We start from the raw sequence: 16,196 nt of genomic DNA on the forward strand, positions 1-16,196 counted from the left end.
TCAGTTTCCCATTTATTTTATCATCTTCTGTCCGGCGGATGGTGTGCCATTCAGAATTGAATGAAGAATGAATTTAAATTGCAATTCCCGAATTTTAACTGAGCAAACATGATGGAAAATTATTATTATCTAAGGGAGTATATTTGAAATGGATTAAAAATCAAATACATTCACATGAATTACCCATGAACACATTTTCAAACTTGTTCTTATAAAAGAATATGGCTGTTTAATTGTTTTGACATCAATTTTTTGAAGATCGTGTTATTTTACATGTGCGTAAGCAATGCTTCTAGGGCTGTCAAACGATTAATCGCAATTAATCGTATGCAAAATAAAAGTTTGAGTTTGCATAATATATGTGGGTGTACTGTGTGTAATTATTATGTATATATAAATACACACAAATTAATGTATATATTTAAGAGAAATATGTTATTTCTGTACAAAATATTTTTATTTATATATAATATAAATTATATAAAAATATAAATAAATACATATACTTGTAAATATTTCAAATATATACATGAATGTGTTTGTATTTATATATACATGATAATTACACACAGTACACCCACATATATTATGCAAACTCAAACTTTTATTTTGCATACGATTAATCGCGATTAATCGTTTGACAGCCCTACTTCTATCGCTTGTTTCTGCTTCTTCTTTGCCTGTGTTTTGATCCATTGATTCTGTACAATTTCAGAAGATGTGTAATAGTGCCTCTGACTGTATAACAGTGAAAACATGGATTGCTGGAAAATTCCGTCAATGCAGGGAAGCGTTGTGTCATAAATTATGAAAATTCTGTTAATGCGGGGAAGCATTCTGTCATAAATTATGAAAATTCTGTTAATGCGGGGAAAATTCTGTCAATGCAGGGAAAGAGTGAAGGTTACAAAAGTTATTCAGTCAAAATCAGTGAGTGATTTTCTTTTTTTGTTGTTCTTTTTTATTTGTTGTTTGATTATCATTAATGACAGACGGCAGCAGGTTTATTAGGCTGCTGTCACTTTAAGACCGAATGCGTGGATCCAATATACTGTTACACATGTGTTTTCTTTCTCAGCTGATTACATTCACTTAACACAAAACCGACAGTGTTTACAAGGATATTTTGACGTAATTTTGTGTGTATTTGTCCCTTCAAGCGCAAAAAGACGCAAAAGAGAACATTATATGAGAGGTGGCTTTTTGTGCATGCACTTTGGATGTGTGTGCAGCACAGAAAACAGCGCGCGGGTGCTGAATTGAGTTCTCTTTTACGGCTTCTTGCACTTGAATGGTAAAATGCACACAGAGGAATCGATGGTGGAATCTAAATGTGCGTCTTATCAAATTTACGGTTCTTGGAAATTTGGAACCGGTTCTAAAATGGAACCTGTTCTTGATACCCAAACCTAATGATGAATTCTAAATGATGCTCAATCCTGGTTCTGTACAGATATATATGTGCACCCTCTCTTATTATTGAATCACCCTCTAAATCCAAATGTATTCCTCTCTAAAGGGTTTGATGGATGTTGTGTGATAGTTATCTTACATTGCCGAGTGAGAAATCAGACTCATGTTCATGTAAATTTATGTGCCTGAACATGTCAGTGATAAACTGCGCTCAAGGTTTTCTGCATGGGTGCAGCTCTGCTGTAGTCATTTACATCTCTAATGGATTGTAGTGGAATGATGTTTAAATGGACCACAGCACTAATTACTGACTGTGCTTAAACTGCAGTCCATTAACAGAGGAGGACGAGACTATCATGTCTAGATGTGTGTGTGTGTGTGTGTGTGTGTGTGTGTGTGTGTGTGTGTGTGTGTATGTGTGTGTGTGTGTATGTGTGTGTGAAAATTATGCCTTAAGGGTCCAAATATTTTTGGGGGTCAGTGTGTGCGGTTGATGTTTATTTTGATTAAGTGCGTGTGGTTGCTAGGATAACTTATCTGTGTTTGAACACCTTTGCTCTTCCCTGTTTTCATTCCTTTGTTTTTAAGCCCAGATGATCTCATCTATTAGGCAAGTTTTCTTTCTTTATCTTTCTTTCTAGAGTGCTTTTTGAGAGATAATGCACTATATGTAACAGTATTCCAGATGAGGCAGGCTAACAGTCTCTCTGGGAAAACTCTGGTAAACCAGGAACAAAAAGGACTTATTTACTTTACTTAATGGTTGGCCATGTACTTCCGTTGTAAGTGCTTTAGTGTAACAAAAGTCAAATTGAGTTGTTGACAGTGCTTAAATTATATAGAACAGTCCTTTAAGGCCCTGTCACACTCTTGCTGGACCATATCCTCTAACTTTTTCCATGAAAAAAAAACATGAGAAAAGCTGTTTTTTTTTAAATTTTATTTTATTTTACTCTCTCCGTCTGTCGCCCCCCTCAGGTCGGGAGGAATTAATAGAGCGAGTGCTGCTTTCCTCGATGCTGAACCCAGGTGAGCAGTGGCAGGTGTTCCGCAATCACGGTCGCACGTTCACTCTGGAATACCGCCTGCGATTCCGCTGTGATACCAATTACTACGGCCCACTCTGCAACAAACTCTGTCGGGCACGAGATGACTTTTTTGGCCATTTTGACTGTGATCCTTCCGGAATTAAGGTGTGTAAGGAGGGCTGGACTGGACCAGAGTGCAGACAGGGTGAGTGGGACCAGCACATTGTCTTCACACACCACTCTCAGACAAAAAGGTACAAAAGCTGTCATTGGGACGGTCCCCTTTAAAAAGGTTCAAATATGTACCATTTAGGCACTAATATGTACACTTTTGGTACCAATATGTACCTTTGATGCATTCTTTAGGTACAAAGATGAAAGGGTAGTGGCCCAGTGACAACTTTTGTACCTTTTTTCCAGAGAGCGTGAGGGTCTTCAGCTAATCACACACAAACCTAACAATTGACCATTTGCTAAGCATTTGCTCATTCATACAAGCTTTACAGAATGTCATGTAAGAATGAATTATAGAATTTGTTTAGTGTGATTTTCAGTAAAAAAAAAAAAAAGTTCATAAATTGATACAAATTCACTATTATATTATATTGCAAATGTAGCCGTACAAATTCATACAAATTTATTATAGTACATTCATTTATTTATTATATTATATTGCAAATGTAGGTATATGAATTCATACAAATTCATCATTATATTATATTATATTATATTATATTATATTATATTATATTATATTATATTATATTATATTATATTATATTATATTATATATTATATTATATTATATTATATTATATTATATTATATTATATTATAATACAAATGTAGGTGTACAAATTTATACAAATTCATTATTACATTCATTTATGATATTATAATAAATTATATTGCAAATGTAGGTGTACGAATTCATACAAATTCATCATACAAATTAATTATTATTATATTATATTATATTATATTATATTATATTATATTATATTATATTATATTATATTATATTGCAAATGTAGGTTTCCTTACTAATATGCATGTCATATATGTACAATGGTGGCTGATACAGGTAATTACAAACAAACAGGACAAAAGCAGAAGCGTTTCTGATAATAATGGCAGACAAAAATATTTGCGGAAAAAGAGGAAATGATTTGTAACATTTTATTTGTCAAGTTAAGTAGCAACATACATCAAATGGGGCCAAAGGTCAAATGAGGACTGACTGACAAACCTCACAATTACACATTCAAGTTACTCTGTCCTTACATGACAATAGGCTTTATGTCGAATGTCACATGAACAAACAGGAAAACAGGTCTCATCGCATCCGCTTGTGAGAAAGTGTTAACTTTAACTGACGACAATATCTGTGGACTTTTACATAACCCATATTAGACTTCAGCAACAGGATTATTTATTCAGATGCTTTTCCAACATTCCATAGAGGTCAAATCGGTTTTCCAGCAGAGAATGACTTAAGAGAGAGAGAGAAATGTCTCCCCTGAAAGCTAACTGATCAGGAAGAGCCCCTGTTACCACCATATCCTAAGTCAAATCATTGAGCCTCATGTTAACAATAGTTGAGCAAGAAAAGCATCACATCATGACTGGATGCATTTAGCAAATGGATTACGTGTCCAAAGTCTCTTTATTTGTCTAATTTAGTTTGTATTATGAGTGTTATGAAAATGATCCTCTGCACTTGTAAGATGACTATATAGTGGATAATTTTGATCATCATATCATATCTGAATAAACCTTCTTTATGCATCCTTCTAGCGGTGTGTAAGCAGGGATGTCACATGGAGCACGGTTCCTGCGATCTGCCCGGAGATTGCAAGTGAGTCCGCCCAGGTTTCAGAAATATAACACCCCGTCTACAAACTCCTCAGAGCGCTGATGCATGCCATATTCAGTACCTGTTTGTATCTTTTTCTCACTTCCTGTCTGTTGTAACCTCTCTCTATCTCTGTAGGTGTCATTATGGCTGGAAGGGTGATCTGTGCGATGAGTGCGAGACGTTTCCTGGGTGTGATCATGGCACTTGCACCGAACCCTGGAAGTGTGTGTGTGACACAAATTGGGGTGGCCTGCTCTGTGACAAAGGTGAGATGCAAGTTGGGTAAAAATGTGTGGATGACACTAGCTGTAATATATGCACATATTTAAAGACAGCAGACAGAGGCAAATTTCTGCACTCGTCTCACACTGGAGGAGATTATGCATCACGCAACGTTCACTTAACACCGACCAACAAATGAAAGCTTGATGACAGCGGTGAACAGAAACCCATTGGTTAAAAATGTACTTTTTATTTTTTTTTATCTTTTTTTTTTTCAGTAGGAAAGATGTCATTTAAGTGGCTCCTAAAGTAATAATTAACAATTTTTACAACAGAAGTGATTCAATCAAAAAACAACTTTAGCTCAATAAGAATTTTCCTATTGTCACTGTGTGTCACGTAATGCACAGAGGCGAGAAGGTAAGATCCAAGCGCAGCTTTTAATAAGACAATCCAAAACTGTATTCCAGAAACAGGCAACTCCACAGAACAGTCCACATTAAACTGAAAACCAGGAATACAAAGTGCACGTAACACAAATTAACAATCCACAAACAAAGGCAGAAACAACTCAGTATAAATAGACAGACACTAATGACAAAACTCAAGACAGCTGGTGCAATGAAGGGATAATGAGTCCGGGAAGTGGGTTATGGGAAATGAAGTCCAAAAGTGTGGTGAGGAACGGTCCGGGTTGGAGTGCCCTCTGGTGGCTAAATAGGGCACTCCAACTGGTGATCATGACACTGTGAAGCTGCTTTGAAACAATATGTATTGTGAAAAGCGCTATATAAATGAAGATGACTTGACTTATTATGTAATTATTATTAAAATGTTGATTAGCAACAAAAGATTACTTATATTAGCAAGTAATGCCCCCCCCCCCCCCCCAAATTTATTATTATTTTTTTTAAAGAAGTCTCATCTGCTCACCAAGGCTGCATTTACTTGATCAAATATAATGAAAACAGTATTATTGTGAAATAGTCTTACAATTTAGAACAACTATTTTCTATTTTAATATATTTTATAAAATAATTTATTCCTGTGGTGTAAAATCATTCTTATAGGCTGATTTGGTGCTCAAGAAACTTTTATTATTATTATTATTAATGGTGGAAAACTGCTTCATATTTTTCTAGAAAATGTAACAATTTCTTTTAGGATTCTTTGATGAATAGAATGTTAAAAAGAACAGCATTTATTTGAAATTGAAATCTTTTGTGACATTATAAATGTCTTTACTGTCACTTTTGACCAATTTAATGCATCCTTGCTAAATAAAAGTATTCTTTTTCTGATCCCAAACTTGTGAATGATAGTGTAAAATGAATCATGAAAAAAGACTTGTTTATAATTAAAATAATTTTATTTCAGACAGGTGAGGATAATAAAGTGGCTGGAGTCGCTCTGCTGCTCGTCACAAATACCTGACAGATGTCATTAAAACAGGAAAACACTTTATTATTTATCTGAAACTCTGTCTGCCTGTCAATCATTTTGTGCAGGATTGCTGACAACACCATGTCTGTCATGTTATTGCAGGGCAGGGTTTTGGAGAGAAGTTGAAGTTGAACTTAGTAAAAAAAAAAAAAAAAACCTTAATGGGGTTTATAAAATGAACAGTGGTGGCAGTGAAGAACAGATAGAATTTTGAGGTGAAAATGGGAGGACGATATGATGTTAAAGGGTTACTTCACCCAAAAATGAAAGTTCTGTCATGTATTACTCACCCTCATGAGATATTGAATATTTGATCAGCAGCAAATTGACCAAGATACCATTCAAACAGCTGCTGCAAATTAAAAATGAAGAAAGACCCCACGCCTGTTGGATATAGATTACATCACTAAACGGCCAAACATGCTCGGACATTTAAAAGAAGAAAAGGATGGATTTAGAAGGATAGGCTAGTTGAGTGAAATTATATTTCCGGGAAGGGGATCCCAGACCACTACAATTTATAGCAGTGAAAATGAACAGTGTTAAGCATATTTATGTAATTTGAACAGCCGAAAAATAGTCTTGTATATTCAGAGTCATTAGATTCACTGATTCCTAAACTTACTGCATAGGCAATGTTTGTTTAAATCATCCCGATTATATATGATATATGGACCCACACGTGGGGATTCGTCAGGGTGTTGTAGAGGTGTAAGACGATGGTCTTGGGTAAACAGAACTTGAGCTGGGCACTTTTTTGGAGGTGGAGGCTAAACAGGCTCTTGCTATTCAGCGGTTATGTTACATATGCATATAGCACTGTCATACCTACACTCACACCCACACAGGACTAAACATATGCAGATAGATGAATCAAGGTCATAGAACTGTAAATACTAGCTTGATCTCAGTGCCTTTCTCTATCTTTCTCACACACACACCTACACACACACACACACACACACACACACACACACACACACACACACACACACACACACACACACACACACACACACACACACACACACACACACACACACACTCTAAACTCAGATCTCAGGAGCCAGTCCTGCATCATTTTCCATCATAGTGCTGGTTTTAATTTGTGTCTATTTGTATGTTGTGGTTGTAATTCTTCCAGTTAAGCATGCTTTTGTGTTGTGGGTAAATCTTCAGGAAACAATCCATTTGATTGTAACTCGTCCCCTCAAGCATGACCTTGTAGGAATTCTTGGTTAGATTTTGTATGATTTATGAAACAAACTACATTTATACAATGTCTAGGCTGTCAAACTCGATTTGTGTCTAGACCAAACTGGCATTTTGTGTAACCCCATGAATCTGAGCTTGAAATTACTGTTTTAAAAAAAAAACATTTTCCTGCAAGCATCAGTTCCCAGTGGGAGATGTAAATTTTAGTGAGCTCTTACACACACACAGATGTTGGTATATTGTATAGCTGGAAGTGGTGGCGTGTGGATCAAAACTGTTTTCAAACAACTATCAGTGCTTTTTGAGTCATTTTGAACTATAAATAATGATTTTTCTAACAAATCATTTAAAAATGTGTGTTTGTATGTATAGGTGTTTTGTATAATTTGAAAAAGAAAATGGTCCTCTGAATCATGTGGCTTTACTTAGTTGGTTTGAGGGCTGTTTATTTCTCTTTTTTTTGCTCCAAGGAAAAATTAAATGATGATAAATTTGCATTGGTTTTGTCCTTCCCACAATTTTTTTTATTTCTTAAGTCAACATGAAACAACATTCACCAAACAGTGTATTACCATAATGTGACATTTGTTGGTGAAACAAGATATTTAACAGGAAAAAATGTGGGACAAGACTTGATCTTATCCATTTTTCATGATTGGATCATGAAAAGTGGAAGTTTGATGCTAAACTTTGCGGTCACCACTGCAAACCACTGTTGGTTGAAAGTGAAGTGTCTTTGGTGACATCAGTGCAAAAGGAAAGCCATTTCAGAGGTGGCACAAGTTATTAGATTTTGATGAAAGCTTGAGAAGACAAACATTTTCTTTATTTGGAATAACATGCACTTATCAGTCACACACAATATCACTGGCAATGTGCATTAATGAAGTAAATAAGGCAAGTTTTGATTTAGTCCAGACCTAAATTTGTTTACTTTTTTTTTTATTTTTGTATACTTCATGTACTTTAAGTAGCAATATCTATCAATTTGGATCAGCATGAATGTCTCAAGTTTTTTGTAAATTACACTAATGCTAGTGAGTTTAAGAAAGTTGTCAAGACAATAATAAATGCGCTTACCTGTGCAGCGAAAAACAAGCAATTTGGGAATCACTACTATTTTCTCTGCCATCAAATCTTCCACCTTGCATATGCCATACCGATGTGTATGTTTGTTTTTGTCTTTTATCGATCTTTCTGTCTTCTGGCTTCAGACCTTTTCAGTTTCTTTTGCTGTATAGGTACTGATTCTTCCGTTGTCTCCGCTGGTAAAGCTCAATAATAAGTGTGTTTCATTGTCTAACTTTTGCTTTTCGCATCAGAAAACAACACTACACCACTAGTGTATCTACAGAGGCAGCAGCCAATGAGCATTAAGATTCTCTCCGACATTTAGTGAAAGCTTTAATTTTGAATTAGTGTTGACTTAAAGGTGCCATCGAATGTTTTTTTACAAGATGTAATATAAGTCTAAGGTGTCCCCTGAATGTGTCTGTGAAGTTTCAGCTCAAAATACCCCATAGATTTTTTTTCATTATTTTTTTTTAACTGCCTATTTTGGGGCATCATTAGAAATGCGCCGATTCAGGCTGCGGCCCCTTTAAATGCTCGCGCTCTCCGCCCCCAGAGCTCGCGCTTGCCTTAAACAGTGCATAAACAAAGTTTACACAGCTAATATAACCCTCAAAATGGATCTTTACAAAGTGTTCGTCATGCATACTGCATGCATGCGTCCGATTATGTGAGTATAGTATTTATTTGGATGAGTTTGAGGTTTTGCTCCGTGGCTAAAGCTAACATTACACACTGTTGGAGAGATTTATAAAGAATGAAGTTGTGTTTATGCATTATACAGACTGCAGGTGTTTAAAAATGAAAATAGCGATGGCTCTCTTGTCTCCATGAATACAGTAAGAAACGATGGTAACTTTAACCACATTTAAGAGTACATTAGCAACATGCTAACGAAACATTTAGAAAGACAATTTACAAATATCACTAAAAATATCATGTAATCATGGATCATGTCAGTTATTATTGCTCCATCTGCCATTTTTCGCTGTTGTTCTTGCTTGCTTACCTAGTCTGATGATTCAGCTGTGCACAGATCCAGACGTTAATACTGGCTGCCCTTGTGTAATGCCTTGAACATGAGCTGGCATATGCAAATATTGGGGTCATACATATTAATGATCCCGACTGTTACGTAACAGTCAGTGTTATGTTGAGATTCGCCTGTTCTTCAGAGGTCTAACAAATGATACTTATATAAGAAGGAGGAAACAATGGAGTTTGAGACTCACTGTATGTCATTTCCATGTACTGAACTCTTGTTATTCAACTATGCCGAGGTAAATTCAATTTTTAATTCTAGGGCACCTTTAAGGGTTAATTCACCAAAAATGAAATTTCTGTCATCATGTACTCACTGTCATGTCGTTCCAAACCTTAAAGACTTTAGTTCATCTTCTCAACACAAAATGAAGTATGAACATCTGAATATCCATATGAATTGAGCAATTTAGTCAAAATTTTCTGATTGCTTTATATGATGAACAGATTGTAGGGTTGCCCTCAATTGAAGATTTTTCTGGTCGACTAGTAGTCTTTCGTTTTAAGCGATTAGTCGACTAACCACGCTTTATTAATAAACCATATAAATCATAATAAAGAGCCTTTAATGCCTAATTACATAAAGCTTGCCACAGCGCACCAGCAGAAGTAATGACAGCAAGGAAATTACTTTAACATTTTAGTAATTAATTGATAAACTAGTGTTTTGTGTATTTTCGGCTGCAGTGATGAAGTCGATGATGCTGACTCTTCATCTTCACAGTAGTGGATGTGCTTATATGCACATTTCATATGGATTACATAACCTGAGAATATTTGTTTTCCATTTGAATTGGTTCATTTAAAAGTAGACATTTCGATTTCTATAGACATGTCTGTGAGGCAGGTTTACATGGAGTTTCAGTTCTTTTCTTTTTCTTTTTCTTTTTCGCCGCTCTCAAGTTCACAGAGAGAGACGGCAGAAAGTGCACCCCATTTGCTCTCATTATTTTACAAAAGCACAACGTTTTGTTGTTTCAAAAGATGTATTACTCTTATGTGTTTGACCAAAAATGATGGAGAATTTTAAGTGCAAGTGATCACACCGGCGCCGCCATGTTAGCTGTCATTTAGTAAGCATGCTACTATTCAGCTTTCACACTCCTCACAAACACTTGAATAGCCCACATTTTTTTAGGTTAACGTTTGAGCGAGCGGCCATGTAAAGTTGCTACTACTGACATGTTTCAGATGATAAGGCGTATCTGAGGTTGATGAATGATAGGCGAATGTTTGGATGTCCTGCCCGATGTACTGTAATTACCACATAGAACAGCTGTTAACGATCCGTCCATCACCGACTGTGTGACTTAACCACTTCCTGTGGATTTTTTTGTCCTCCGACTAAGTGACTAATAAAATTTTGATTGACGAATACTCTTCTCATCGACTAATGGTTAGGGGGCAGCCCTAACAGATTGAATTTAGGCTTTTATTCACATATAAACATTAATCAACAGAAGCTCAACCATACTTGCTTGAACTGCTCGATTCATATGGATTAGATTTACGGTCTCTTTATGAACTTCTTGAAGCATCAAAGTGGTAGTTGCGTAGGCTGTCAATGGAGGGACAGAGCTCTCTCAGATTTCATTTTAAATATCTTCATTTGTGTTCCGAAGATGAACATAAGTGGGTTTGAAATGACATGAGGGTGAGTAATTTATGACAGAATTGTAATTTTTGTGTGAACTAACCCTTTAAATTGATTTTGCTCGCTTTTTCAGTGTATCAATGTTAATATAATAAATTGTCATATTTCCCTAATTGCAAAAAAAAAAATCACTCTCTCTTGCATACAGATCTGAATTATTGTGGAAACCATCAGCCATGCAAGAACGGTGGTACTTGTACCAACACCGAACCGAACGAGTACCTGTGTGTGTGTCAGGAGGGTTTCCGTGGCCGCAACTGTGACATCGGTGAGCTGACGCTATAAAACACAACCATAAAGTCTGTCAACCCTGACAGCCTAATACAACCATACCTCAAAGATGTGCTGTGTAGTTAAAGCACAGCTCTGCATGTCTTCAGCTCTTGTTTTTCACTGTGCCACCCTGCTTGAGTTTGACCAATTATCTCCTCTGTAAGGATAATTTTAGTCTTGTTAACGTGTGATCTCTGATGTGGCTCTGTGAGGTGTTGATAAGAAATAAATTTACTGCTCTGGAGTTTAATGCATTAAATCAAGAATCTCTGTAAGATGACAAATACAGAAAACAACAGCTTAAAACACACACTGTTCATATTAAAGGTGTGTCATGTCACTGGTGTTGCACAGGATATAAGACACAGATGTGATGCAGATTATAAGTGCATCTCTTCCTCTCGTCCCCTTAACAGTGGAGCACGCCTGTCTGTCCTCTCCATGTGAGAATGGTGGAACGTGTATTGAAGACCCAACCGGCTTCAGCTGTGTGTGTGCGTCGGGCTGGATGGGACCCTCCTGTGCCACCGGTAGTTAAATATATACACACACACACACACACACCTGCACAGACTGCAATCAGCACCAATCAACGGCAGCTTCTATTTCATGCACTGATGCAGCCAATTTTAGTCAGAACTACATCAAAATAATGCTCCTATCTGGAGCACAGCAGTCAGCAATCACACACACACACACACACACACACACACATGTAGGATGTACAGATGATAATGTGTCTCAGAGATCAGTTTGTAAGAGCTCTTTAAATTCAAAGGCATTGGGTGACTTTGTTAAGACCATTGTTGTGTTTTTACATGTTCTCGTCAGTTTAATCATGGGCACTTTGATTGTTACATATACCTGCAACATTTCAAATTATTTATACTGTATATGTTAGCTACTAACTATTAGCTGCTATTATGTTCAGTACCTGTCTAGTGATGCATGTTTATGCTGAAATAGTACTAAATTTACAGTTTGTTTTTTCAAAACATCCCTTGTGTGTGTGCATTAGCTCGTTTGATTTATGTTTCACAACTTCTATTAAGGGAACATAGTGAGTATCAATGCTCCCTGGCTTTCACGGTGCATTGTGGGACTTTTTAGGGAGCGAACGTTTCAGTGCACTTGAAGGAGTTTGCGATTGAGACAGCCCTTAAATGGCCGACTCCCTAATCAGTGCCCTGACTACTGAACCATGGAGCTGATTGAGACGCACTCGACCTTTCTAGTAATCCTAAAGAGCATGATTAGCTTGTTCAGATGTGTTTGATTAGGTTTGGAGTTAAACCCCTGCGCTAATGCCCTCTATAAATGTGCCTGTACTTTAACTGATGAGACCATGTAAAAACACCTACATTACCCATTATCAGTAAGTAAGACATGACTTAAATATTGTTACAAAAAAGATTTTAATAAAACTTGCTAGTCTAGTGGTACAGTTTTTGTTTAGCATACAAGGAGGCCTGGGTTTAAAACGCAATCTAATATATTTATTTTTTTATTAAAATTGTTGTCTAAAAGAGAGATAGATTTTGACATTTTCATAATTCTGAGTTACGAAGATTTGAGGAAGGTGCGACTTGAAGAAACTGATTTAGATTTAGACTGTGTGAACTTGTTTCTGTCACAGCTTTTTAAGCACTTAAAAAAAACACTTAAAAAACTTGCATCAACCAAGCAACTAAATTATCAAAGACAGAAATATTTGTATTTAAAATATGCATTCAAAAGCATTATAGGCTCATATAAGTGGAGTGATGGATAGACAGATGATGGATGGATGGATGGATGGATGGATGGATGCATGGATGGATGGATGGATAGACAGATAGATGATGGATGGATGGATGGATGGATGCATGCATGGATGGATGCATAGAAAGATAGATGGATGGATGGATGGATGGATAGACAATTAGATGATGGATGGATGGATGGACAGATACTTGATGGATGGATGGATGGATGGATGGATGGATGGATGGATGGATGGATGGATGGACAGATACTTGATGGATGGATGGATGGATGGATGGATGGATGGATAGATGATGGATGGATAGACAGATAGATGATGGATGGATAGATGGATGGATGGATGGATAGACAATGAGATGATGGATGGATGGATGGATGGATGGATGGACAGATAGTTGATGGATGGATAGATGAATGGATGATGGATAGACGGATGGATGGATGGATGGATGGATGGATGGATAGATTGACAATTAGATGATGGATGGATGGATGATGGATAGACAGATAGATGGATGGATGGATGGTTAGACAATTTGATGATGGATGGATAGATGGATGGATGGACAGATAGTTGATGGATGGATGGATGGATGGATGGATAGATTGACAATTAGATGATGGATGGATGGATGAATGGATGGATGGATGGATGGACAGATACTTGATGGATGGATGGATGGATGGATGGATGGATGGATGGACAGATACTTGATGGATGGATAGATGATGGATGGATAGACAGATAGATGATGGATGGATAGATGGATGGATGGATGGATGGATAGACAATGAGATGATGGATGGATGGATGGATGGATGGATGGACAGATAGTTGATGGATGGATGGATAGATGAATGGATGATGGATAGACGGATGGATGGATGGATGGATGGATGGATAGATTGACAATTAGATGATGGATGGATGGATGATGGATAGACAGATAGATGGATGGATGGATGGTTAGACAATTTGATGATGGATGGATAGATGGATGGATGGACAGATAGTTGATGGATGGATGGATGGATGGATGGATAGATTGACAATTAGATGATGGATGGATGGATGAATGGATGGATGGATGGATGGATGGATAGATGATGGATGGATAGACAGATAGATGATGGATGGATAGATGGATGGATGGATGGATAGACAATTAGATGATGGATGGATGGATGGATGGATGGACAGATAGTTGATGGATGGATGGATGAATGGATGATGGATAGACGGATGTATGGATGGATGGATGGATAGATTGACAATTAGATGATGGATGGATGGATGATGGATAGACAGATAGATGGATGGATGGATGGATGGTTAGACAATTTGATGATGGATGGATAGATGGATGGATGGACAGATAGTTGATGGATGGATGGATGGATAGATTGACAATTAGATGATGGATGGATGGATGGATGGATGGACAGATAGATGATGGATGGATGGATGGATGGATGGATGGATGGATAGATAGATGATGAAGGTTTGGATGACATGACCAGACAGAGAACATGTTGTTTTTGTCTGCAGCCGTGTTGCAGTGCGACTCCAGTCCTTGTGGTCGTGGAGCCACATGTCAAGAGACGGATCAAGGTTTCCAGTGTCTGTGTCCTCCGTTCTGGACCGGCAGAACCTGCCAGCTCGGTGAGTATAAAAAGCAACACTCTAGCTTCACCTGTCCTGAGCCGTCCTGAGCCGTCCATACATGTCCACACTTGCCTGACTTGGCCTTACGCTCACACTCATCCACAGTCTCACCTGCCGTAACCTGCCTGTACCTGCCTAAACTTGTCACAGACCGTACCTGTCTGTTGATTCTTGTTTATGTTCGGTTCCTCACCTCACTCTCAGGGTACATGGACTAGCAATGCAATCTAAAAAACCATGAAAAAATATTACAGAAACCCTGACAACCACCATGTTTGCCATTTGAAACCACTAAATCATAACAATCAAATCCAGAGATGGGAAACTCGGCGTACACATCTTGTGTTTATAAATTCCATATCAGCACAAACCACATTGAAATTATTAATCAGCATCACTGCTCCACCGACCATTATCCGTTAACCCACATCAGACAATTTCATGCTAGAGTGTGCAGTGATTTAATTGCTGAATGAAGAGGAGCTGTGGTTGTTGACTGCTGGTAGAGTCGCTCTCACACTCCACTGCCCCCTGAGGCCCAGATCAGCCGTGGCTCTCTGGAGTCTATCAGTCTCTCTGGACTGTTGACACACTGTGAAATACAGTCATGTGTCACAGTGACACCCCAGAAAACAGCCGTTAGCGTCAGCACAAAGACATCTGTCTTTGAAGACGAGATGTGTGTTTTAATAAGCACAAAAATGGCAACTGTGGATAGAAATAATATTTTCTAGAGTATTTTTATTAGGAACAACTTGAGCAAGATTTTTTTTTCTAGTTACTGAGAAATATAAACTCATGTTGAAAAGTTTGGGTTCAGTATTTTTTTTTTTTGTAAGAAAATTTATACTTTTATTATGCAAAGATGCACTAAAATGATCAAAAGTGACAGTAAAGGCATTTATAATGTTATAAAATATTTATATTTCAAATAAATACTGTTCTTTATAACTTCTATTCATTTGAAAAAGGGTATTACAGTTTCCACTAAAATATTAAGCAGCACAACTGTTTTCAAGATTGGTAGTAATTAGAAATGTTTCTTGAGCAGCAAATCATCATATCAGAATGATTTCTGAAGGATCATGTGACACTGAGGACTGGAGTAATAATGCTGAAAATTCAGCTTGATCACTGGAAAAAAATTGCATTTTAAAATATATTCAAATAGAAAACGTCTATTTTAAATTGTAATATTATTTCACAATATTACTGTTTTGATGTATTTTGATTTACAAATAAATGAAGCCTTTGTGAGCATAAGAGACTTTTAAAAACATTAAAAATCTTACAGACCCCAAACTTTCAAATGGTAGTGTTTATTATAAAGCTAATTTGAGTCTAAAATCTAGCAAGTGGAAAGTGAATGGTTTTTGATATTTTTGCTATTTTGTAATCACAAAAAGCCACAAGTTTAGCTAATGGACTATTTAGTGTGTTGATGAACTATAATTATCATGTGATTATTTATTGAACTCCACTTAACATTGTATCAAACCAAATCCTTTAACCATGATAAAGTCACTCGCAGCTGCATGGTATTTTTTT

General features: G+C 36.9%; 1 protein-coding gene across 1 annotated transcript in view; it reads left to right on the forward strand.

Annotated features, from left to right (window-relative positions):
* LOC125254198 (protein jagged-1b) overlaps nt 1-16,196 on the forward strand; it is a 68,193-nt gene that overhangs the window by 47,763 nt on the left and 4,234 nt on the right. Inside the window, exons 4-9 of the mRNA XM_048168681.1 lie at nt 2,392-2,646; nt 4,239-4,299; nt 4,435-4,565; nt 11,094-11,213; nt 11,635-11,748; nt 14,532-14,645. Coding sequence (XP_048024638.1) covers nt 2,392-2,646; nt 4,239-4,299; nt 4,435-4,565; nt 11,094-11,213; nt 11,635-11,748; nt 14,532-14,645 — 795 coding nt within the window. The remainder of the gene's footprint in view (nt 1-2,391; nt 2,647-4,238; nt 4,300-4,434; nt 4,566-11,093; nt 11,214-11,634; nt 11,749-14,531; nt 14,646-16,196) is intronic.

This window comes from Megalobrama amblycephala, linkage group LG19 (genome assembly GCF_018812025.1).
Source record: "Megalobrama amblycephala isolate DHTTF-2021 linkage group LG19, ASM1881202v1, whole genome shotgun sequence".
Taxonomy (NCBI): Eukaryota; Metazoa; Chordata; class Actinopteri; order Cypriniformes; family Xenocyprididae; genus Megalobrama; species Megalobrama amblycephala.